Below are 24,312 nucleotides of genomic sequence, written 5' to 3'. Positions count from 1 at the left end.
TAGGCATCATGAAATGCTTTTTAGCAAATGGCCTCCTTTCTATGTTCACTAATGTTGAGGCAAATGCTCTATTATTAAATGGTTTCTTTAGATGTTTTAACAGTTCAATTTCTCCTTGAATATCTTTCTCAGTATAATTGGTTACAAGGTCAGTGCAGATTGAGAGTGCATAAGATCATGGTGGTTGGAATCAAGATCCTTCAAAAGCAACGCCGTTTTGCTTTACTTGAAGTAAATTCCAAACAAACAATTTTCATGATGCCACCAGCATTTACCTTCTTTTGAATGGTGGAAAAAGTTACACATCAATACCATCTTTCTTCAAAGAATGAAACAAACTGCCATTAATGCAAACATATGTAGTTCCATAAGTTGCATTTGACATGCAGATACTAGGATCCATATTGTTGCATTTATGAAATCAATACAAAATCTATAAGCATCACAATTTGGGCCCAGTTCAAAGTTGCACCCCATTGTTGTAAACAAATAAGGCCCTCAATTTCCTGGTATGAAGTACAGAGATGGAACAAGACAAATCAATAGAGGCAGGTGAAGAAATGGACCGGTTTTATTTATTATTATGAATTGGAGGGATATTTCTTCTTCAAAATTTACCTCTTCATAACCTGTTAGATAGCATATGGATTAGTTTTACAAAAAGTATCTTGGGAATGATGAAGAGCCAGATTTCCTCTCCTTTACCAAATAAGATTTCGAGAATCTAAATACCTTTCCCTGTGATAAACATTCGAGATAGCTCTACATATTTGTGAGCCTTATCATATAAGTCGAAGTTAACCTATGATTCATTCCAAGGCAATCAAACTTTGATCCATATGTCAACAACTAGGATTAACGAAATCAAGGTACTGATTCTTTTATAATAAAACTATATGCCAACTGACCGTTAAGCATAGAAGGGGTAAAATCAGCACCCACATTGTTCTGTATATTGGAAGAAAAAACTTCTCCAAAGGTCATCACGCTTATGGGCTTTAACTGCAAGGTTCACCAAATTGGTCTACCCATACATCCCAAAACGTTGAAGTTTTAGGGATATCTATTCTAGTCTCTCCAATTTGATGCAATATCACAATGTGCTCAACCTTAGAATATACCCTTAGTACCAACTTGGACATCCTTTTATTTAAGCTCCCAAGGTTCTTCTCAACATGATCATAGCCTCAGGTGCAATGACTCAGAACCTATAGGTGCAATGCCTCAGAGGCTGAACCTATAGATTCTGCATCAGCTCCAACAGGAATAAATGTTTGAGAGAATCACATACGGTGCAGCATTTGTTGGATCTATCCCGAACATCTTGTTTGCATAGTTCTCCCCATGTTCTACATCACCTTTGTACCTACATGCTCCAAGAAAAGCCATCAACAACTCACTTGTAGGTTGCAATGATAAATTATTCATCAATATGTTGGCCTCATCCAGACAGCCTGCCCTTCCAAGGAGATCGACAATGCATACATAATGGTCTATGGATGGTGTAATATTGTGCCCATGAACCATACAAAGGAAGAGATACTGGCCTTCATCTATTAGACCAGCGTGGCTACAAGCATAGAGCATACATATGAAGGTCAAATCATCTGGGTAAATGCCAAGTTGTTGCATTTGATGAAACAACCTAAACACTACTAGACATTCACCATGTTGTGCACAGACTGCAATTATCACAGTCCATGACACCAGACCTCGATCAGGTAATTTGTAGAACATCGTTTTAGCATCATCCAGTCGTCCACATTTTCCATAGAAGTTAATCAGAGCTGTTCCAGTAACTGAATCAATCTCAGAGCCACACTCTAGAAATCCATGAAGCTCTTGTTCACCTCGACCTAAATCTAAGCACAATGTGCATGCATCCAACACGCAAAGGAACATGGTCCTATCAGGTTGTATTGCTTCCCTTTGCATCAACTCATAGAATGCCAAAGCCTTAACACCTTCACCATTCTCTACATAAACACCCATCATGGAAGTCCAAGAGACTATATTACGTTCAGTCATACCTCGGAAAACTGTCTCTGCATTATGTATGCTACCACTATTCCCATACATACTGATGAGGGCATTCTGAACATTAACGTCCCTCTCATGGTCACCATTCACAATGCAGGAATGTAATTGTTTGCCCAGGGAAAATGTGGCCTCCTTTCTGCAGGCACCAAAAATGGAAACATATGTTACCTCATTTGGAATCATCCCTTCCTGGAACATCTGGTGAAAAATCTGCACACCTTCCTCTACATGCCCATGAGAAGAGTACACCGTAATCATAGCAGTCCAAGATATAACATTTTGCTCCAGCATTCTGGTAAACAAATCCAATGAATGCTGCAACTTACCACATTTGCCATACATATTAATCAGAGAACTTCCGATGTCCACATCCTTTAGAACCGGAGATGCCAAAATATGAACATGGATTTGCATACCTTCTATCAATGACCCATAGCTTGTACATGCATCTAGCACACAAACAAATGTGATTTTGTTCGGGTCCATTCCTTGTTGCTTCATGTTTTTGAAACTCTTAAGAGCTTCATATCCTTGACCTTCATAACTATATGCTGCAATGACTGCAGTCCATGTCACAACATCTTTCTCACGCATACTGTCAAAAACTCGAATTGCATCTTTCATACTACCACATTTAGCATACATATGAATGATAGAGTTTCCAATATGTAATTCCGAGTGAAGCCCATTCATTATAATCAAGGAATGCAAAATCATTCCATGAATTTGCAATTTGTGCTTCGAACACGCCTCAAGAATAGTGATGAATGTCACTGCATCGGGATTGATTCCTTTCTCTTGCATCTGGGAGAAAAGTTGCATTGCCTCATTGCCTTTTCCACACTTAGCATAACCTAAGATCAGCGTCGTCCACGAAATCACATTATGATGGATCATCATCACAAACACCCTATGTGCATCCTCTAATGCATTTGATTTTACATACATATTAACCAAAGCATTGTTAACTACCATATCAAGGTGACAGTCACTATCTATGATACATACATGCACGAGATGCCCTCTTTCTGGCAATGTTGCATGCCCACATATATCAATGATACTAATGAAGCTGACCCGGGTTGGCTTCACACAATTATTCTGCATTTGATGGAATAAATTGAAGACCTCTTTCTCTAACCCAAGCTGAGAGAAAACACGCATCATTACATTCCAGGTAACCACATCACGTTCCGGCATTTCTTCAAACACCCACCTTGCATCCTCCGGATGACCATATTTTCCATACATATTGATGAGGGCAGTCCCTATGCGAACATCAGTCTTCAAATCATTTTGCATTATGTACGCATGGATCGACATAACATCATGTGAGCATGTTGTCAAAGAAAGCAAGTAAACAAATGAGACATTATCATCTCTGAATGCGGAAAATGTTCTTCTAATGCTCCACATTTGATGTTGTACATCTGGCAAAAAAGCAATATAATATGGTGAATGTAATGTTTTTTGTTATATTCTTGATGCAGCAACAGAGAAGATAACCATCATGTGTTGCAGGACCCCACTTGAGATATCGACCGAAATCTTTATAATCCAACAGCTCAGAGCTTATTATCTCTATGATGCAATTGAAGTTGAAGGGCTACATTAGAAAGCTTTGTCAAGACTTGCACTAAAAACTCTGGTGCTCTGGTTTTCTGTGGAACAAAAACTCTAAAATGCCCCTGAGTTTCTTTTTTTCTCTGTAAATGCCCCTCACGTTTTCCTTTGTCTCCGTAGGCCAATGTGGCCACACTAGAGTTTATCTACCGGCAATTCATGGCATTGAGTTGTCTTCCATGGCTTATGGTTCCTATCGTAATTGCCATTACACCAAGACACCAGAGTTTCGATATGTGGTTGCATTAAACATATGATTTATTAGGCCTAGTGATGTCATGTGGCACCACAACTAAGAACTTGATGTGTCGGATGTTGACCTTGCCAGAAATAGCGATATGAACAAATTGAGCCTCCCATGATCGATTTAAGTGCCACATTAAGATAAACCATTTCCCGTTGGAAAAAAAACGTCAAGACTCATCGTTTTCTAGTTTCTCTTTATTAGTCTAGCTTGTTTGCATACTAACATTTTACTTCCCGAATTGGTTGCTAGCAAAATTTTTGAAACAATTAATGCTTTTCAAAAATTTGTCACCACGGTACTTTGATCCTTAGACTCAAGTAATGCTTTACAAGCTAGGGGTACACTCAACAACCAGGTGCTTCATAATGATGACATAGAAGTAAAAATAGTGTTATGTTGTGAATCCACCTATTTCGGCCCCAATGGAAGAGAGCAACATACATACTTCTAATATTATTATAACTAATGGAGAAGATAGAGTAACTCATGAATAAGGGAATGATGGTACATCATGCATTGAATTCTACAACAACTAGTTAGGACCATTTACCATCTTCATGCATCATGCAGTCACCCCTATGTATGCAACCTCAACAAAAACATACATTTACTATCCTCTATCTTTCACTCTAATCACACAACAAGTGCAAGTAAAGTACGTGTGCACAATGAAGGTTGGTGATTGTAAATGCATACAACCGCTAAGGAAACAATAGTTCAAGATCATGTTATGAAATTATGTCAGTAATCGCTTGCGCATCTGATTTGATCGTGACTCACGAGTCTCTGTCATATTTATTTACATTTGTAGTTATAACTCAATATTGATGTCATTCCAAATTTACAGCATTGGTCACAAGAATAAGGCTCTCCCTTTTGTTAATGACTAGAGTTGAGTTGTCCCTTGGCTGTACTTCGATATCAATAACTCGCCGTCTTTTATGTTTAACCATGGTTAACTCTTTCCCAAAAGTTGGCACTTATTGATTTACCTTTACACCAACTCATTAAACCTACCACATGCATACCTACATATTCTCGTTAGTGTGACACCCCACATCCATTTACACCTTGAGTTTATTTTTTGTGTTCGATCACATAATAAGATTCAAAATATGGAGAATTGAGTATCGTACAGATGGAACTTAAATGAGAATTGATTAAGTATCTTATAATCCATGTGCATTGGGCATATGGATAAGAAAAAACATGTATATTAGACAAAAGAACTTTATTGAAATGAGTCAATGATTTTCATAAGGTCCAAAGTTTTATTAGTTTGGTAAACATAAATTTATCGCAAACAACTTTACTTTATATTATGTAATTCATCACAAGCAATACCACACACAAGTATTGTTGGGTGTTTCTTTTCATTTCAATCAAGCTTTCTTCCTAAAGTTGTGATGATATTTACATAAAATAAATCCATACGAAGAGGCTCACTTCTTTTTGTCTCAACAATATGATATGGCATAGATAAACTATTTGTTATAAACTTTATGATTACTTATGAAATGACGCATTCGTCTTTGAGGTGTCACATTGAATATGTTCACTTTGGGGAGTTTCCCTTTAATTGTGGGTGCATGATGTAAAGGAGTTGATTTTGCTATTCACATGAGGGATGAGGAACCAAAAAAGATTATTTATAGAGAAAAAAGCCCATCAGGCGACCCACCCAAAAGAGACAGTCTTAGGGTTCAAACGAGGCTTGATAGCCCACAAGCAACCAATGATGAAGAGACAAGAATCTCTAAAAGACCAAGTGGAGAAGCTCTTATGAGAGAATGAAGGAACCACGATTTACTGCCAAAAAGGGAGACTAGACTCAAGAAAGCAGGAGAGAGACGAGAGCGATGTTGTAGCTTGTGAAAGTAGTTTCGAACATCTCTTGAGAGTCGCAAGCTGGTAATATGAGGTTCGAGAAACCGATGAGTGAAAGGAAAGTCAAGAACCCCATGACTAGGAGTATCATAGAACTGGAGGACTCATGAAAGGGGAAATCGAGCAGAGAACTGATCCACGAGGATGTACCGGAATGTGGCCTCAGTCAAGAACCCACGAGAGCGGAGCTATGCGAACAACATGGGAATCTTGTGTTTTAGAAGAGTGTGTAACCACCACATGAGACCAACACAATTCATATGTATATATATGTATAACAGTATGTATATGTATGTATATGTGTATATACATACCTATATTTGTTTCTGTGTGTGTGCAGAGGAAACAGAGGAGTTTGATAAGGTTTGTTATCTTGTACATATTGCTTCCCAAGAGGAAGAGGAAGAGAAAAAGGAAAGGGAAGGGAAAGCCACTGCTCATAGATAGCCATGGCAGGAGGAGATGGTGAAGGGCAGGCCAAGAGCTTGAAATGGAGGAGCATAGGGGACGTTCCAGCAGGGCCCATCTCCATGGACGGCCACGATCTTTGCTTCAGGAACGCTGCAGATCTTCTGGAAGCCATGGGCCTCCCTGGTGGTCTCCTCCCCCTCGAGAATGTCATCGATTGCGGCTTCGACAAGGCATTGGGCGCAATGTGGATACGCCAGAAGAAGAAGACCCAACATTACTTCCGTCGCATCGGCCGCATGGTCAGTTATGACACTGAGATACGTGCCCAAATTGGGGACCACCGCCTCCACTCCATCTCAGGTGTGAAAGCCAAGGAGTTCCTTGTTTGGACGCCTATTTTCGATGTGTCGGCTATCGAAGATAAGATCAAGTTTCGAACCTATGGTGGTATTTTGAGAACCTTCTGTGCAGATGCATTTGCTAGGGGTGAGTGAAGTAGCTTTATATGCACATTAGCATGCTTGCTAAATGAATATGAAAATGTTAGATCTGGTGTTAGAACATCAAGGAGGAGGATAAAGAAGAATGCTCGATGTGTGGTTGCATTAAGAAGGACATATAATATTGCCCTTGTTATGGGAGATAAAAACACTGGGAAGTTGTCAGACATCCCGACTTGAAATGTAGGTGTATGTGGTTTCTTGAATTAAATTCAAACATTTGCTATAAGGTATTGTAGTTTTACAGAATTGACCTTTTCTCAAGGCTATGTAACAATGCATTGCATAATGTAAGTTTATATCGAGATCATTCAAGTATCATGAACATCTGTTAATGATCAACATGTTTGAAGTGTTGGCTGACATATCTCTCGATAATCTTTTATCATGGGCTTTCCTTAACATGTAGCATCTGCATCCATATATCTATCTGCACCATGAAGGAGATAACAAAGGCAAAAAAGTTTCGGTTGCATTCAAAATACAAAGATCAAAGGCATGTGTATGTTTGTATAGGTTAGTTCCACCATGCACTGAAGCTTCAACAAGGGTCATCTCAAGAAGAATTGGGCTGAGACAGAGTGTGGTGACCCCCATGCTCAGGTTGATTTGGAGCTCCTCTTCACTATATCTTGAAAAATTCCCTTGAATATTGTTGTTACTGTTTTTTCCTTGTCAATGTTTTGGCATTGCAAGCATCAGAAATGTGGAATTATAAGGGAGGACTGATATGCATCGATTGATAATCAAAGACATATTGATTTTCTTTGTTTGCATACTAAAGTGTTGCTAAGTGAAAACATGTTGATCTGCATACATTTACACTTTTATGAGTATACCTCTTGTTTCTCAATACTCTTGTTCGCCCTTCTCTCAACTGATCCTAACATTAACCATCACCAAATCCATCATTGAGCATAGTAAGAAGTAGGTTTAAAAGGTCACTGTTTTATGGGATTGGTCTGTTTTCATGTTTTCACATATCATTCTAATCATCATCATAAATTTATGGGAATTTTTAATCTTGGTAAGTTCTCATAATGAAGTCTAGTTCAAATTTTATTTACATAATAAAATAAGTTTTATGGGATGAGGGTAGGGTCATTGGGAGAAGTTACATTCAACAAGTTGTTGCTTCTAGAAAGTCAAAGTATAGTATTATGACACGTGAGAATCATCAATAAACAAAGTTGAGTGTACAAACCTCTTCGCTAATGAAGCCCAAAATTTGTTGTTAAACATGGTTCAATTTGTAAAGCTAATGTAGTGTCCTAAATCATGGTCGAAAGAACAAATTGTTTGCAATTGATTAGCTCATGTAAGAGCGTCTTCATAACGTACTAATGTAAGATCATCAATGATATTTCGTGTATCTCTTCATACACCTCATGCTTGTTCATTTGCATACACAAATTCAAGCAATCAACAAATTTACAAGGTTGTACATTGATAATCGATACTTGATGAGTATCTCTTTAGGAACTCTACACAATAAATCTATGCACCTCACGTGTTATCAAAGATGGAAATGGAGGATTGTGGAGCTAAAGAGACCTCAAAACTATGCAAGTTTGGTCATGGTAAAGCAAGAATGCTTTTCTCATGCTAAGAACCAAGATAGTGTTGTTTGGGAAACTTTACTTGCAAATGCACAACAAAAAGATCTAGATAAAATGGTCGCCTTAGTGTTTGGACCATAAATAATAGAAAATTGATTGATTGCTTATTGTTATGAGTTTTTATAAGGTTATTTCATCTAACTGATCTCTTTTGTTCTCGTTATATCTATGTTTATTTATAATGTACACTTAATAGGTATATACATGTAATGGATATCCTTTTGTTTATGTGTAATTTTTTATGCATAAAGTTACTTTATTTGTGTTGAATTTTTTTATCTTTTCTAATTTGTTGTTCTTTTTCAATCATTTTATGTGTAAGGTTATAGTTCTTTTCTTCAACATTTGGACTGAAAATGTTTTCGATTTATTTAAATGTTTAAGGTCATTCTATTTTACTATTTTTTCTTCGTCTTGTTTTCATGTGTGTTTTATGAGAAACGTGTGATTTAGACTTAAGTTACTTAATTTTCTTTATTAGAACTTGTTAATTGTCTTATCGTCATGTTGATTTTATAGAATTTATGAATTTGATGATATGTTTAATTTTTAAATTTTTGTTGTTTTATATTGTAAACCTAATTCTTTATTAATTATGATATAAATTATTTTATGTGAGTCACAAATAAATGATCCAATCATTCAGTGAGGTTTGCTTTTGCATTCACAAAGTACTAAATCTTCCTCAAACATGAATGGTCTGTCCGACTCCGTTCTATAGCCAAGGATTTGAAGAGCATGGCCTATTTATTTCACAATTTACTATAGAACGTTGTGATGCATTCATGATTTCTTCCCTTCCATCAATGCAAATTTGCAAATAAGAACTAGACTGCCTTGTGAATGCAACCACATACAATATGTAATACATGATTATATGGTGATTGATACGTCAATATTATCATTGATCAATTGCAAGCATGTGTAGGAATAACGGTAGAACCCACCTTGCTTAAGGTGGAATTTGTCATTTGAAAATTGATAGGCCCAAACATTTATAAAGGGAACCTTATTTGAGAGAAATATAGCACATGTTATGTATTATTGCATCCATGGAAAATGAGATCAATCCGAGAAAGAAAAAGTTTCCTTGAATACTATATGAACGCGTTTTAGGACAAAAATGAGTGTCATTTTATGAGGTCAGTATGAAGATATGTTTTGGCTACGGGTATAATGACAAGTAATAATTATTGTTCCAACCACCACATACCCACTCTTGGTTACTAATGTGAAAACGACCCTTAAGTGTTCATGGGTATAAATACCATGTGCCTACTCTTGTTTAGTAAACATCTACCGATACATATATTTAGAGGAAGAAAGAATGGCTCTAGAGGAATGTGAGTTTGAGCTTGGAGGAGAACTTAAACCCAAAACATTTATGGGCAAAGACTATAGTCATGATTTCTCATTCGACAATGCTGTTGATCTTCTCGAATCGATGGGCCTTCCTGGCGGCCTCCTAGCGATGGAGGATGTGCTTGATTGTAGCTTCAACAAGGAGTCAGGCATATTGTGGATACGACAAAAGGAGAAGACCCAACATTACTTCCGTCGCATTGGACGCATGGTGAGCTTTGACACTGAGATACATGTGCGTGTCGCACATCATCGTCTTCATGGGCTCTCGGGTGTGAAAGCGAAGGAGCTCTTCTTGTGGGCACCCGTTAGTGATGTCTTGGTCTTGGACGATGGGGAGCGGCTCAAGTTTAGGAGCTATGGTGGCATCACAAAGACCTTCCCCACAAAAGCTTTTGCTAGGGGGGAGTGAACATGATTGACTATTGATCATGTTCTTCGTGATAAAAATATGTGCATTCATCATTTAATTTCTCAAGTATATACATATTAATTGTAGTGTGCCTTGATTGCATCATGTTTATGCTAAGCAAACTTTCTCCCCAAATTGGAATGCCCCATAAGTTTGAAGGCATATTTAGAACAACTCGAAATGTATTTTGTTTATTAAACCTCTCTGAAAAACTCTCTTAACTTTAGAGAAACCTACACTTAATATCCTTGATTACGTGAATTTGGTTACAAAAGGTTATTCATTCTCCACCATATTTGTATTGCATAGTAAGCAATATCTTTCATTTATCACTACAAATATCCATTTTCGTTTCTCAATGTGTAGTTTGTGAGAGCTTTTGTAAAAATAAGTGTTGTGACATGTATGTGTCATGGTATCATCACTGATCAGTATATGTTGGCAAGATGGTAACTCAAGCTACAACGGATGCAGAATGTGCGTCGATGTTTCCTCTTTTTAAGGGAGCCTAATAATACTCAAACAACATGTTGTGTATTTTTAGAGATTATATCTATTGATCAACATTTTCAAGATGGTGACTAATAATGTATTCGTCTTCGTTTGTGTCAACATATTCACGTAAGGGCTTCAATATTTCCTTTACTATGCCCATGATGAGTTTATGGTAGCACATGTGTTTAATAAGAACCGACATTTGACCATACGTGAAGGACACATGCTGTTAATGTTTGCATTTAAATACGTTTGTGATATGTAATTAGCTTTACGTTAAGTGTTTATGTAGGAATCACACTCTTTGCCTTGCAACAACAATTTATTGTTTATGTCTTTTTGAGGATATGTCAAGGATCCATGTCATAAATGTGATAAGTGGTCCTAAATTGGAAGTGTTTGAGTAAGAATAATGTGTACAACACATAATGTGAAAATCTCAATTATACAATCCTTCAACCAAATGTAAATCTTTTTTCTAGTTTCTCTGATGTTGTTTGTCTTTAATATTTTCAACAAAGTGTTATTTAGCTTCCAATATTTCCTTTTCGTTATTTTTTTCTAGCCAACCTTCCCAAAAGACTCTAAAGAAGCTCTATTCGATGAACAAGAGTTGGTATCAAGTTCAAAAGAAAGGCTAAGATCTTGTGTATATATCATTGTTTTCTTATGCTTTTGCATAATTCATCAATAAAGGGATTGTTCTGAGGATTTGAGTAAAATCAACAAACTTGGTTTACTAACATGATCGAAGATAGGTAAAGCCTTATTGGTTTGGAACATCATAAGATCAGTCTCATTGTGTGGTTGTAAAGTTTGTAGATTAGGGATATTAACAATTTTCTCTAAAACAAATGGCATTCCAAAATTGAGGTTGACATTTATAAAAGGGTTTAGAACAATAACATTGTCTCTTAAAGATAATGGCGGCAAAAATAATTAAGGTAGAGGAGCCTAACCCATATTTCTACAAGAAAATAGAGAATTATCTAAATCAATAAACTCAACATAAGAGTTCAACGGAAAGGGGTTCCATAAATACACAATAAGACCAAATTGTTAGCATAACACATCATTTTATCACCAAAGTAACTACAAAGGTCTCTTTCATCAAGCTTTCCCACTTGGCTATAGGAATCATTGCAAAATTGATGAAGTATGAATAAAACAAATTTATTTATTTATTTATTCACTCATCGAGAGCTATAGGCAAAGTTGCTAGGAAGATATCCTCATTATATGTACTCCTAAAAGAATACCTATTCACAAAAGAATTTTAGCAAATACAATAATTCTTTGAGGTGATTGACAAGGCCTCTTCATCATTCATGTCTACTTCTTGTACAAAACATTGGAAATCTTGGTGAAATGGTGTTGAACCACTTTGAAAGTTGTTGAAGATTTTCATATCAAATTTATGATGAGCTATTATATTTTACAAACATGGATAGTTAAAGTTTATCTATTCATTATGAACTGAGTTATATAAAGTTACAAATACCAAATAGGTATGATTTAATGCAAGAGTTGGTGTGCAACTTTGAGCCTCTCGAAGTGGAGACCTCCAACGTGTTGGACTAGCATAATAACTTCAACAAGTTATAAGAGCTTTGAGTTTGAAAGGTACTTATTGCAAAGGCTAAATTTACTATTTTGAGAACTATTGTTCCTTTTCTAGGCTTCATTTTTCATCGAGTGGGTGAATAGCATGAAAACTTATCATAACCATTGTTGTAACTATAAGCTCTCGAACTTCATAATTCATCAGTACAGTAGACAAAATATAGGAAATAATGCATCACACGTACATTGTAGGCAATGCCTTTGTCTTTACTAAAAATAACTCAAGGTTTTATTGTGGCATTCTCTTATAAAATATAATGGTCATGATACAAAATAAAAAACATTATTAGTACTAAGGTTTATATGTGCGAACATAATTCATCAAAACATTCGCAAATAAAAATATTCATCAAAACATAATTCATCTAATGGCCACTATCTGCTGCATGCTGGATAATCGTGCCCAAGTTGATGAAATTGATAAAAAGGATTATCAGAAATTTCTTATGGGGGGGCACATAGGAAAAACAAGCTTGTGCAAAGGTTGCTTGGACCACGCTTATAAAAAGGAAAAGTGCAAGGGGGGTGGGATTGATAGATCCGTGGTGCAAACGAAGGCATTGCTAGGCAAACTAGTGGTCAGGAGCCTACAACCTCTTGAGGCACCTTGGAAAGTTCTATGGCGACGTAGATGGAAGATGTGGTTGCCAAGACAAGGTGGACGTTGGCCAAGCAACCCATTTTGGGGCTTTGTGCCAAAAATGAGACCCAAATATTGGGGAAGTATGCAGAGTCTTTGTGCTATTGGAATTATGAAAGCATGGCAAGAAATCAGAAAGGGGATCACATGTAGGTGGAGAAATGATGCATATGGGCGGATGTACATGCCAATTGTGTGGAACCCATTGATTAGAGATGTGGATGGGCTGATGATAGGACAAAAAACCGGTTTCAAATGGGCTGAGTTAATCAATGCCCAAGGGAATGCATTAGTGGAATGGGAGAGGTTTTTGTCCAATGAGGTGGGCACTCAAAAGGCTAGAATATGGAGAATAAGCAGGGGTAAAGGCATGCTCAAGAGAATTACATATGTCATTGCATGCTACAGGAATACTTTGGAAAAGGAAGAAGTAACAACCTCTGAAATTGCGTGGACAGGTCTTATAGATATTGAAAATTGTTTAATTGGCATTAAGGGAATGAAAGTAGAATCAAATGAGGTATGCTACTACAAACTAGAGCACGGAATGGTAAGAGTTGAGCAACAACCTTTCAAAGAGAAAGGCCGATTAGGCCAATCGCAAAAAATGGCAAGAATATGATTATTGACCCTAAGCCAAGGGAGATCACACTGGCGACGGTGTGTTGGCCTATAGAAGGGCATTTGGATCTACTATCATGGGACCCAACGATGTATTTTTGGAGAACTCAAGGACAAACTGATGGGGAAAAGCTTGTTCAAATTTTCAGGTATAACACGAAGATTGGGAGGCAAATTATTCTAGAACAAGAACACGACAAGATTGCGGCAAAGAAATTTTGGATACAGGAGGGCATTAGTGAAATGAGACTAGATAAATTTTGGAAAATGATATGGCATGACAAATATGACTGCAAGATAATGATGTGCTTATGGCTTATTGCACATAGAGCCTTGTCGGTAGGGATGTGGGGTAAAGGCCCCAATGTAGACCCTAGATGTATTGCATGTGGACAGATAGAAAGAATTTCCCATTGTCTATGGGAATGTCGCGAGGCAGTGGCTATATGGGGAAGGACACTACGTTTGCTTTGCCTTGCCTCTAGTTCGTTCACCCTCTGTACGATAGAACATGCGATGCTCAGTATAGAGGAGAGAATGGCATTGTTCGGTTGATCACTGACAACAGGGTACCTACATCTTGTGCACAGAATCAAAAACTTGGAGATTTTTGGATGTTGCTTGCCCCCATTACTATATGGTGTATATGGACAACAAGGTGTACCAGGGTATTTTCAGCACACAAACACCCTCCAGCTGAATCGATTAAGCTAATCTGACACACATTAATAACTACACTTAGAGCTCAATATGTGCGGATTGATGGTATTGATGATGCTGCTGAACTAATGAGGCTGAATTTTCGAAAGTGATGGCGTACTACACCGATGGCCGCAACAAATGGAATGGATATACTATGGAAGTATGAAGTACCCAGATGGTTTTCCCCCTCCCATTCGTTGAACGAGGGGCGTGAAAGACATGGCATGTGGGATAGTGAATGTAGGTGAAGTGTATGAAAGGATGGTTAGAGACATATGTGAAAGTGTAAGATAAATCAACGAGATCTCTTATGTAGGATAGGATAGTCTTGGCACGGCCTACCCGAGAAAGGGATCGAGTTTGTGTATATTTTAACTAATGGAGTATATTCTTTTTTGGAAAAAAAAAAAAAAACATTCGCAAATAAGAGGCAACGCACCACCCCCACAATGTCTTGCTATTTACTTACATGGGCAAACCTAGAGATATGATTAAATGTACTTGTATATAAGTAAATATTGGTTGATTTTAGGATCTACACAAAATGCAACTTCATTTTGGTTATAAAAAATGTATGTAGCTCTTCTACTTCAAAGAGATCTACATCATCATGAAGTGGGACCTTCAATCTCAATCATTTCCATATGTATATATGGCTTCCTACTTCTCAATTGCTCAATATTATGAAGAGTTGGGCATTGTAACATGTGCAATATTCAATACTATGCAACTATGGCTCTTTTTGGCCTATCAAAAAGCGCGCGAGGTATGTCAACTTAGGGTCATCGTGACCTTCCTCATATTGTCACGCACCATCTTCTTACAATTCAATCAATTCAATCTCGACAATGATAATTAACAATCATTTTAGAGCAACATATTATGTCCACATGGCACACTTGAATCTTGATAGTGATAATTAACAATAATTTTAGAGCAACATATTATGCCCACATGGCACACTTCAATCTTGACAGCGATAATTAACAATCATTTTAGAGCAACATATTATACCCACATGGCATGATTAATAAAACATGTGTCCGCATTTACATAAAGACAACACGTCAATGCTCAAGAGCTAGTTGCAGCCAAACACGTCGTAGGACAAAGCCAAAATTGTATCACACAAGTCAATGAATCACTTGGCACCGTGGGGTCTAAATTTGTAATTTTACAAATGAAGGGAACTTGACTCATTATCTCTAACCATCAAGTGAGAATGTCATATGTTATTCTAGGCTATGGGCTAGCAATGCCACGTTTGTCATAGTCATCCTAACAATGTAAGGATCAAATCATCAATGCATCTATTGAACTAATTAATCACAATTGAAAAATGATTATTAAACTATTGAGGCAAAGAGAGGCCAAAACATATGATCATGGACAAGACTTTGTGGGTTTCTAGATTTGGGGATTACAAGTCTCATGAGTATTTAAGCTAATGATTTTGTTGGGACTACATGTAACTTAATGATGTCGCGTGCATGCACAAAAGTATACGAGTGGTATACATATCAAAGCCTTAGTTTTGGTATGATCCAACCGGCCCCGACAAAGGCGGGCACAACGACCATATCCTCATATCTAGTAATTGTAAGTGGTTGAAGGGCCGTGTGGCATGGCGGACCCTCAAGAAGAAGAAGAAGATTAATGATAGTAACAGGAAAGGAAGGCATTGAACCCTTATCCTCCATCCAAAAAGGAGAGGCCTCTTGACATCAAAGAAAAATCAATATTGTTTATCTTTTGCTCAAAAGCCTGGTAATGGAAATAAGTTAATAATATACATAAAATAAAAAACAGAGAGCAACAATGGATATGGATAGGATAACACAAACCGAAGTTGGCCCTCATTTTGATCACCGATTGGATATTTTAATATCCGAGCTCAATCTGGCTATGGTGGATCATCCGACCTCATTTCAGCACAGGGCTTAGCTAACACCGGATATGATGATTCTCTCAGATTTCATCTCTACATTCATCTTATTACCTCTTTATATTTGAACATTCTCAGCTCCACAGTATAGATCATAGCATCATTGGCGCACATAATGGAAACTGTGATGAATCATGGGCAGTTGTTATATTCACTTGGCCAGCCATGGACCACATTCACACATACTAACCACCCATTGGGAAGGAAAAGGATTCATCTCCGGAGACGATCTAGATTACACTGGGCATTTCAACCACAAACAAGAGGTAGATAAAACAAAATGTCATCCCAATTCACACATTTACGCACTTGGGATGTCATTACACAATGTCTATGTTTATGTTTATTCAAGTACATGCATTTGCATTTCTATATGTATAAAGATACACACTATAATTTCACTTGGTCTTTCTACCACGCCAGGTATAGGTATAGGTATAGGTATAGGTATAGGTATATCTATAGCTATAGGCGTACGTGTACATGTACATGTGTGTATGCATATGCGAATGTGTGTAACGTATGCATGTGTGAATGTGTATGTGTATGTGTATGCATATTAAAGGAACAGCATGACTTGGATCATGTAGTTTTTGCAAGAGATGCATTGAAGGTTGCAGAGGAAGAAGATGAATCAGAAGCACAACCTGAGGGGCCAATAAAGAAGTTTGTTAAGTTCCCAGGAACTAACAAGTTGAAAGTCACAAGCCAGCCTCCAAAAGACAACAAAATAGTCTTTGTGGCAGGAGCGACTGGAAAGGTTGGCTCAAGAACTGTAAGGTAAGTGAGGTATGTAGGAATGTTGATATTATTTTGTGACTTTTCACCGGCATTGAGGTTTTCCCATCAGTAATATAAAATACTATATCACTAGAAAAATATTTGTTTTTGGGCATGTCTTACTAGCACAACAAAGTGGTTTTGATCAACAATTCACATCTCATTCAGAGAACTCCTGAAGTTAGGCTTCCAAGTCCGTGCAAGTGCAAGGAATGTAGAGAAAGCTGAGGCTTTGTTTCAGGTTAGTATGCACTCCAAATTTTTAAAACACTCCAGTACTTCACTTGAACATAAACAGGCCATTTGCAAATAACCTCATCTCTGTCTTTTATTTAGGATGTTTTGGAGAACACCACTATAGAAGCACAACCAGAAGAAACAAACTCTTTCACTCTCTTTTCGGTAATTTTGTCTTATTCGATGTATTTTGAATCTTTGCAGAAAATTTATTTCAATGGAAGCGTAAAATCAATACCATTCCATGCTGTAATATAAATGCAGCCAGCAAAGCTTTTTGCTTTTCTTAAGCCCAAATCTGTGAAGCCACAGTTGGATTTAGTGGAATGTGATTTGGAGGTGGTTGAAAGCATTGCACCTGCTTTAGGAAATGCTGGTGTTGTAGTGTGTTGTATTGGTGCAAGTGAGAAAGAGATACTTGATGTTACCGGTCCTTACCGTATTGACTACAAAGCTACAGAGAACTTGATAAATGCTGGTAATCATGAAACATGATTTTCCCCTATAACGCATGTCGAATTAGGATTCATTTATTTTGTTGGCTTTTATTGTCTTAACATATCCTTCACATGTGTATTCTAATTCCTTTTTAAGGTCTACAAGTTTTCTTTGTACAGCTTCTGCAGCTGAAGTAAATCATTTTGTGCTATTGACTTCTTTGGGAACCCAAAAATTTGGCTTTCCAGCAGCGGTGTTGAAGTTAGTCCATTTTGAACTTTAACCCAAAATGTTCAATTTCACTCAATAAATATCTGGTGTTTTTAACCCATTGAAAAACTGATTTGTGGCGCAGCCTTTTTTGGGGAGTTCTTCTATGGAAAGCCAAGGCTGAAAAGGCTCTGGTTGAAAGTGGACTTCCATACACAGTGAGTAATCTGCATTGTAATGTGCTCTCTCAATCAACATTGTACACATACCTTGAAATCTCAACTCAAAATACCAAAATTGTACATCCAGATTGTTCGGCCAGGTGGCATGGAGCGACCCACTGATTCATATAAAGAGACTCACAACCTCACTCTTGCAGAGGCTGATAAGCTGTTTGGTGGTCAAGTATCTAATCTACAGGTTCTTGACTTTGAACTCCAAACCACGATGACAAAAAACAAATCAGAATTAATGTTCCTCATGCTCATGCTCCAATTGATAATTGAATCATGTGGCTGCGCTTAGCAAGCATAAACAAATCAGAATTAATGTTTCTCATACTCACGCTCACATTGATAATTGAATCAGGTGGCTGAGCTTATAGCAAGCATTGTTGAGAATCCAGATATCTCAAGAGACAAGATTGTTGAAGTCGTTGCTGAGACAACAGCTCCATTGAGACCCATCAGAGAGTTACTAGAAGAAATTCCAACTTATGGTGCACAAACAGTTCCAATTTCTCAAAGCAAAAAGCCTCGTCCCACCATATCCAGAAATAGAAAAGAGGTAAAAATTAAATTGTCACTCATTTAGATGTTCCTATGTCAAAAACATCACACACATGAATGAGGATAAAAAATGCTTCCTAATTTGTAATTCAGGAAAGTAAGAGGCTGAACAATGTGAATGAAGATGAAAAGCTTGAGTTGAAGGCATTACGGGAAAGATATGAGGTTGAGATTGAAGCCGCAAAAGAAAGGGAGAATGAGGCAAAAGCTGCACTTGCAGAGAAAGCTGAATTGGAAGATAAAGCAGCAGATATCCGAGCAAAGGCAGAAGCTGCTGCTTTGGCTGCAAAGCAAGCTAAGGCTCTTGAGGCGGCCATTCTAGCAGCAGCTAGAAAAGGCAATGTGTGAGTTCATTAAGGCTAATATTTCCCATTCATATTTATGCGTCATGCATGCACCCATAAGATTGTTTGGTCACAATATTACTTTCATTGCCTCTCAATGCAGACTTTCAGACGAGGAAAAGCGAAAGATACTGGAATCAGTGAAAATTGAAAGTCTGCAAAATGTTTCAAGTAGTAAAGAGTTGAAAGAAGAATCTAAAAATATATTCTCCTTCTTCAAGCTGCCAACACTAGGCACTGAAACCGTTGCTGATGACGGTGGATCAAATGATTCACAACCATCAGCAATCGAAACTGAGGAACAAGTTGAAAAACTAGCAGTGGCAAAGATTGTAGAGAAGAAACAAGCAGAGGAAACAAAGAAGCAAGATGCAGCGAAACTTGCTAGGCTGGAAACTGGGAAAAAGGAAGAACTAGATAAATCAGAAATTGAAGCAAGGGATTTGAAGGAGCAAAATGCTAAGAGGGAGGAAGAAGAGCAAAAAGCAGCAGATCAGAAAAAGAAAGATGAGGAAGTGGAGAAGAAGGCTACACTCACAGCAGAAAAGGCAGCAGAAGCTGCTAAGGTAGATAAAGATAACCAAACAAAGAAGCAAGCTTATGCAGTACTATCACCATATATTGGGTAATCTCTACTTCATGCGTCTAAATCATTTATATTGACTTGAATAATAGGTATTAATGATTTCTCTGAATAGGTTTGAAATGATAGTATTCTTCTTTGAGATGCCAAGTGTTCTGTCGTTTATGTTCGCAAAAGATAGTATGCAATACAATTTGTTCAAAATAAACCAAGGAATCCATCTTAGATTTGTTGATGTATACATATTCATATTCATCATATTCTTGCATGATGCATGTAAGTTGCCTGGGCTCAAGCCATACAGGAGACGAATTGCAAGCAAGAAAAAAACCTGGCAGAAATGGTGAGAGTTTAGCATTGTATAATCTTCAATTTTCCTGGCTTGTTTGTATAGTAACTTGTAGTGCGAAGAAAAATTCTATTAAGGGCATACCTTGCAATCGAAGTCACTTCTAAATCACAATCATTATTATTGAGCTCTACCATTTTAATGGGAGCCCGCAAGGACATAAAGTTTTCAGATCCTAGATTGACATGCAAAGAGTTTCAGCTCTACCGTTATTACGGGAGTCTGCAATGTCATCCTCTATACCTCTAGTACTCTCTTTCTACATGTTTTAGATTAAATTCTTCATCTACATATATCCTCATTATGAAAAATCAGAATTTCATTTTCATGTCTCATCCATCAAAATTTTCTCATTCGGTTAATGATTTTCAAGATGTTTACTGAAAGAATGAATTCCCTGTTAAATCAAATGAATTCTCTCAATCGGTTTCCCAAGATGTTTACTGAAAGAAAATTACTCTTACACAGGTTTCCTGGACTGAAGCCACCCCGTCCTCCAACACCAAGCCCCCCTGCATCAAAAAGTGAACAGGTGACTGAGCCAAAAGTCATAGAACAAACTGAACAGAAGGATGAATCCATATCACCAGTTAAGAACACCAAGGAAGATAAGGAGATCATAACAGGATCAATAGAAGACATAGAAGCAAGGAAATTGTTGACACAAGAGATTGCAACAAGGGAAGAAGAAGCGTTGGCAAAGGCACTGGAAGCAACTTCGTTTGTTTGGCCTTGGCAGAAACCTAAACCTCTTGAGGAAGAAAAAGAAGAAGTTGCACCTTCGCCGTCAGCTTCACCTTCGGAAAATGTGACTGATATACTTCCATCCTGGTCAAGGCCTCTTTCACCTTACACACAGTATGCATTATCCTCGGAAAACAATTTTTTTACATAGCTGGAAAAGAAGATTGTCAATGCATGTCTATGTAACTTGGCCTTCTTTTTTTCCATTGAAGAGCAATTAAGAATTCTCAGCCTGTTTGAAATGGTTGTTCCTAGGTTTCCAGATCTCAAGCCACCAAGTTCACCATCTCCAGCTGTACAGGTAGTGGAAGCACTGCCAAGATTATCATCATCTACTTCTCTGTCTCCATATGCAGGGTATGTTTTAATCCTTACAGAATTTATTTATTTTTCTCATGGATTGTATATAGCTCATGTCTACATTGTTACTGATAGAAAGCAATGAAAGCAATGAAAACTATTTCTTTCCATTGCAGATTCCTAATCCAAACGCACCCACACCTCCACCCCCTTCAAAGAGCATCTCATGTTAGAATACATGCCCATGTCATCATATTGAGCATTTTTTTGATGTGGTGGAAGCCTTCCAGTCCAGTCCATGTCCTGTTTTTATATGTAATGTACTACTGTCAATTGGCGAGGCATCCTGAGCACCACTTTGCATACTCATGAAAGCCAAAACAAATTCCCACACTCTAATGACCATAATACAAATGCCAACTGTCTCAATAACCTAATTTGAACTATTTGTGGCAAAGAGAAGCCTCTAATGCCATAATCTCGTGGGATAGTATCCTTTCTGTGTATCGTCCAAGAAATCATTGTCATAAAGGATTCTAATATTCCAGCTCTACCAAATCGTCAACACCTTTACATCCTCTCTTTATTTCCTCCACTTCAATGTTCAAATTCCAATGCACCACATCGCATTCTGCATACCATATTAGGATGAAGAGCCATAAACCAGACACCTGTATATTAGTTACTGATAACTGCCCCTGATTTTGCATATCCATGATTTAATCCATCTTCCACAACTACATAGAAATCTTGTCTAAGAATGGCTAATCCGGGTGTTTGTAATCTTCATTTAGCCAGACTTCTTTGTAAGATAACATGTAGCACGAACAAAAACTCTATAAGTTAGAACTATCTCTAACTCCATAGGTAGATACTTATTGTTATAGATTTAACATTAGAATGGTAACGTATGTCATTAGGGATATACGGATTTGAACCATAGACATTCTCAGTCATTCAGAGAACATACCTTGCAATCAGAGTCACATCTAGATCAAAATCATCATACTTGAGCTCTATCTTTTTTATGGGAGCCGGCAGGGCCATAAAGTTTTCAAATCCTAGATTGACATGTATAAAGTTTCATTATCATTCAACTCTACCTTTTTTATGGGAGTCCGCAATTTTATCCTCAACACCTCTAGTACACTCTGTTTCTGTGTGATTAAGACTAAAATCTTCATCTACACACATCTACATTATGAAAAATAAAGGTAGATTATAAGAGTTTCATTTCCATGTCTCATCCATCTAAATTCTCTCATTCAGTTAATGATTTTTGGAATGGTTTCCGAAGACGTTTACTGAAAGAAAATTACTCTTACACAGGTTTCCTGGATTGAAGCCACCCCGTCCTCCAACACCAAGCCCCCCTGCATCAAAAAGTGAACAGGTGTATGAGCCAAAAGACATAGAACAAACTGAACAGAAGGATGAATCCATATCACCAGTTAAGAACACCAAGGAAGATAAGGAGAGCATACCAGGATCAATAGAAGACCTAGAAGCAAGGAAATTGTTGATAAAAGAGGTTGCAGCGAGGGAAGAAGAAGCGCTGGCAAAGGCAATGGCAGCAACTTCTTTTGTTTGGCCTTGGCAGAAACCTAAACCTCTTGAGGAAGAAAAAGAAGAAGACGCACCTTCACCTGCACCTTCACCTTCGGAAAATGTGACTGATATACTTCTATCATGTTCAAGGCCTCTTTCACCTTACACGCAGTACGTAGAATCCACAGAAAACAATTATTTTTAGATTGCAGAAAGGAAGATTGTCAATTCACGTTTACACGCTCTTTTTTCTTCTTGTTTTCCATTGAAGAGCGATTAAGAAATTCCCAACTTTTTTGAAATGGTTGTGCTTAGGTTTCCCGATCTCAAGCCCCCAAGTTCACCAAGATCTTCTCCACCTGCCAAGCAAGAGCTTGAAAAAATGGTAGTGGAAGCACTGCCAAGCTCATCATCATCTACTCCTCTGTCTCCCTATGCAGGGTAAGTTTCAGGATTTGAAGCCTTTCTTGTTTTTCTCCTGTATTGTATAGCTAATGTAGCAACAATATTGTTGATAGAAAGCAATGAGAACTCTTATTTTGTTTTGCAGATTTCCTGATCTGAAGCCACCCATACCTCCTACCCCTTCAAAGTGTTTGTCATCTTAAGGTGATTACAATTATCATGACATGAGATGAGTGTTTTGTAGGCTCTGCTCTAAGGTGTGCCATGGCAAATGAGTCATAGGAAGACACCTATTGTTTGACATGTAAAACCCTAAATTCTTCCTCTTCTATTCTAGGCTTGTGCTGTGCTGAATGAAGAGTGTCTGATTTAATCTATCGGTGTTCTTGCAATAAGCATGATGCTATCTGAAGATTGTATACCATTTGTCTCAACATTCTTCGCAAGCTTCACTGTCTGTTTTCTTATGTGGATTTTCGTTAACAAATTGGTATTTGGAGATCAATAACTAGCTCCACCTTCGGGCTGCGAAGGCTGCACAAAATTGATTGCAAATGCAACAAAAATCAGCACCATATATTTGTGTTTAGTCCCTCGATTTCGGTATTCTGATCAATCAAAATCAAATTTGCTGCAGGTAATCAATCCAGCAATCAAAATATCTGTGTGTAATCAAATTCATGTCATATATCATTCATAACCTGATGATGTGTGAATCTGAAAAAAAGGAGAACATTCATAACGTACAAAATGTGGGATCCTAGACATGTCCTTCGAATTTCTATGGTCTCATCCATCGGACAATAAATAGAACATATACGAGAGAACCTACCTACGGATCCATTAAGAGCTTTGGGTTACAAATCGTCGCCTTTTTGTTTGGTGATTCCTTTTGTTTCCCACCCCGGCCAATACGTTATCGACCATAGTTTTTCCCTACATTGAATCCGGTTTTAGAGAGTTGGACCCATGAAATAAATATAGCAAATTTTGAGCTTTACCAAGTAGACTATCATGGCAATCATTTGCGAATTTTGATTCGTTGGAGTCTATGATATGATGTATAAAGGTGTTGCTTTCACTTTGTACTTTAGGATGTATTTCCTCTAAGGGATAATGGGCAAGCCTAGATCTTTGATGAGTATCGTAATCACTGCAATAACAATTGGTGTTGTTAGTTTGCAAGAAAACTATTTGTCCAACATCAAATTTCCTTGGTCCTAACAATTATCTAACACGTTTCAATCAAGTGGATGACTATTACTGCCTCAATTGTCCATAGTATGAGACAAGCACATAATTACTCGTAATTGTGAAAGCATCGGAAAACAAAGACTTGGATACATCTCGTCAACCCAAGAAATGGACGGAGAAAGATCTTCTCTCTCCGTTGATGAAATAGGACTTGAACGAATTGTCAACATTAAATGTGCGCGTGTTGGGATTGGCTTTTTCGACT

The 24,312-nt window shown here is 37.6% G+C and overlaps 4 protein-coding genes across 7 annotated transcripts; 3 read left to right on the top strand and 1 right to left on the bottom strand.

Annotated features, from left to right (window-relative positions):
• Nucleotides 1-1,248: 1,248 nt before the first annotated feature.
• Nucleotides 1,249-3,674, bottom strand: LOC147848935 (pentatricopeptide repeat-containing protein At3g09040, mitochondrial-like). Of its 2 annotated transcripts, none has more exons than XM_087337936.1 (2): nucleotides 3,570-3,674; nucleotides 1,249-3,470 (listed from the first exon to the last, which is right to left on the bottom strand). In XM_087337936.1, exon 2 carries the CDS (start codon nucleotides 3,454-3,456, stop codon nucleotides 1,252-1,254), a length of 2,205 nt encoding a protein of 734 aa, XP_087194062.1. In that variant the 5' UTR covers nucleotides 3,457-3,470; nucleotides 3,570-3,674; the 3' UTR covers nucleotides 1,249-1,251. The 2 variants fall into 2 exon arrangements, with proteins under 2 accessions (XP_087194062.1, XP_087194063.1); XM_087337937.1 differs by having other exon boundaries at nucleotides 1,249-3,186; nucleotides 3,257-3,667.
• A 2,472-nt stretch (nucleotides 3,675-6,146) lies between these two features.
• On the top strand, nucleotides 6,147-7,018 carry LOC147848934 (uncharacterized). Its single transcript, XM_087337942.1, has one exon. It carries the CDS (start codon nucleotides 6,247-6,249, stop codon nucleotides 6,700-6,702), a length of 456 nt encoding a protein of 151 aa, XP_087194068.1. The 5' UTR covers nucleotides 6,147-6,246; the 3' UTR covers nucleotides 6,703-7,018.
• Nucleotides 7,019-9,603: 2,585 nt separating this feature from the next.
• LOC147848933 (uncharacterized) lies at nucleotides 9,604-10,460 on the top strand. The gene has a single exon (XM_087337939.1). It carries the CDS (start codon nucleotides 9,655-9,657, stop codon nucleotides 10,099-10,101), a length of 447 nt encoding a protein of 148 aa, XP_087194065.1. The 5' UTR covers nucleotides 9,604-9,654; the 3' UTR covers nucleotides 10,102-10,460.
• Nucleotides 10,461-15,989: 5,529 nt separating this feature from the next.
• LOC147848932 (uncharacterized) lies at nucleotides 15,990-23,272 on the top strand. 3 transcript variants are annotated; one of them, XM_087337943.1, is made up of 16 exons: nucleotides 15,990-16,393; nucleotides 16,718-16,907; nucleotides 17,076-17,148; nucleotides 17,244-17,309; nucleotides 17,409-17,622; nucleotides 17,762-17,843; nucleotides 17,938-18,010; nucleotides 18,102-18,212; nucleotides 18,381-18,578; nucleotides 18,674-18,924; nucleotides 19,028-19,549; nucleotides 20,325-20,714; nucleotides 20,856-20,957; nucleotides 22,230-22,619; nucleotides 22,764-22,889; nucleotides 22,999-23,272. In XM_087337943.1, exons 1-16 carry the CDS (start codon nucleotides 16,243-16,245, stop codon nucleotides 23,054-23,056), a joined length of 2,997 nt encoding a protein of 998 aa, XP_087194069.1. In that variant the 5' UTR covers nucleotides 15,990-16,242; the 3' UTR covers nucleotides 23,057-23,272. The 3 variants fall into 3 exon arrangements, with proteins under 3 accessions (XP_087194069.1, XP_087194070.1, XP_087194071.1); XM_087337944.1 differs by lacking the exon at nucleotides 20,856-20,957 and having other exon boundaries at nucleotides 15,991-16,393; nucleotides 20,325-20,653; nucleotides 22,541-22,619; XM_087337945.1 differs by lacking the exons at nucleotides 20,856-20,957; nucleotides 22,230-22,619 and having other exon boundaries at nucleotides 15,992-16,393.
• The last annotated feature ends 1,040 nt before the right edge of the window (nucleotides 23,273-24,312 follow it).

The sequence above is a fragment of the Azolla caroliniana genome, unplaced genomic scaffold (genome assembly GCF_043228905.1).
Source record: "Azolla caroliniana isolate FFs.n. ecotype wild unplaced genomic scaffold, voAzoCaro1.0.p SCAF_170, whole genome shotgun sequence".
Classification (NCBI taxonomy): Eukaryota; Viridiplantae; Streptophyta; class Polypodiopsida; order Salviniales; family Salviniaceae; genus Azolla; species Azolla caroliniana.
This window is presented reverse-complemented; position numbering and strand designations above follow the sequence as displayed.